This window comes from Gekko japonicus, unplaced genomic scaffold, assembly GCF_001447785.1.
Source record: "Gekko japonicus isolate JY-2015 unplaced genomic scaffold, Gekko_japonicus_V1.1 scaffold400, whole genome shotgun sequence".
Lineage (NCBI taxonomy): Eukaryota > Metazoa > Chordata > Lepidosauria > Squamata > Gekkonidae > Gekko > Gekko japonicus.
Window position 1 is genome coordinate 1,043,206 of NW_015165246.1, and position 1,166 is coordinate 1,044,371.

Consider the following 1,166-nt stretch of genomic DNA (forward strand, 5'->3'; position numbering starts at 1 on the left):
TCCGCTGAGGCACCGCTCTAACTGTCAGGAAGTTCTTCCTCCTGTTTAGCTGGAAATTTCAACCCCTTGGTTCTGGCCCGACCTTCTGGGGTGGCAGAAACCAACTCGGCTCCACCCTCTATATGACATCCCTTCGAAGACTGCTCTGATGTCAAAGTGCAGAAGCTCTCTCTCTCCTATTGTTACTTCTTCTTCTTTTTGGCAATTGCTTTTTCTTTCAGTTGAAATTGCAGACGGGCTTTTAAACTGCGCTTTGATCAAAACTTGTGGGCCATTCAGGAAGTGGGTTTTTTTTGTGTGTGTGTGTCTGTCGCTCAGTCCCTTTGCGCTCTTCTTCCCAGGGCCTGGGAACGGACGAAGATACGCTGATCGAGATCATTTGCTCGCGGACCAACCAGGAGCTCGGTCAAATTAACAGAATGTACAAAGAGAGTAAGTTCGTTGGGCCAAAAATGGGGGAATCTAGAGACAACCTCTGACACGCTGGTTCACATTTCCACTGATTACAACCCGAGCAAGGGCCTTCTTGGTTGTGGCACTGAACCCCTATAATACTTACTCAACAGTTGAATAACAGTTGATAAGAGTATTGTAGAAATTTAGAGTTTTAGTAATTTTGTAATTAACATACGCAGATTAAACACAGTTTTATATTTAAATATTTTATATATATTATTGGTACCCTTTTTGTATTGTCTGTAATTGGGCTGGTGATATACCGAATAAACTGAACTGAACCATCAGGTCACAGCTGACTTATGGCAGCCCCCCAGGGTGGCCAAGGCAAGCAGTGAATAGAGGTTGCTTTGCCCTTGCCTGCCTCTGCATAGCAACCCTGAACTTCCTTGGTTGGTCTCCCACCCAGGGACTGACCCGGGCCGACTGACGCTGCTGAGATCTAGCGAGCTCAGGCCAGCTGTAACCTACACGTTTTTTATAGTGAACTGTCATTTTGCAAATTTAGGTTTAAAAATTAACCTTTTCATGGGTTTTGTGATAGGCAGCTTTTTATTTTAATGAATGTGTTTCTTCTTAATGAGCAGATGAACATTCCAAACACACTCCTGTATTTTTATACGTGCGTTAAGACTGTGGGAAAGTCTTGATAATCCCTGCAGTCTTGGTAGTGTCCTGGCAACTGTCGGCCTTGTGAGCATTCTGAGAAA

General features: G+C 44.3%; 1 protein-coding gene across 1 annotated transcript in view; it reads left to right on the top strand.

Moving 5' to 3' along the window:
- The window catches only part of MAEA (macrophage erythroblast attacher), a 43,099-nt gene that overhangs the window by 38,274 nt on the left and 3,659 nt on the right, over window positions 1-1,166 (top strand). The window contains exon 7 of the mRNA XM_015410081.1: window positions 342-421. Within this exon, the coding sequence (XP_015265567.1) occupies window positions 342-421 (80 nt within the window). The remainder of the gene's footprint in view (window positions 1-341; window positions 422-1,166) is intronic.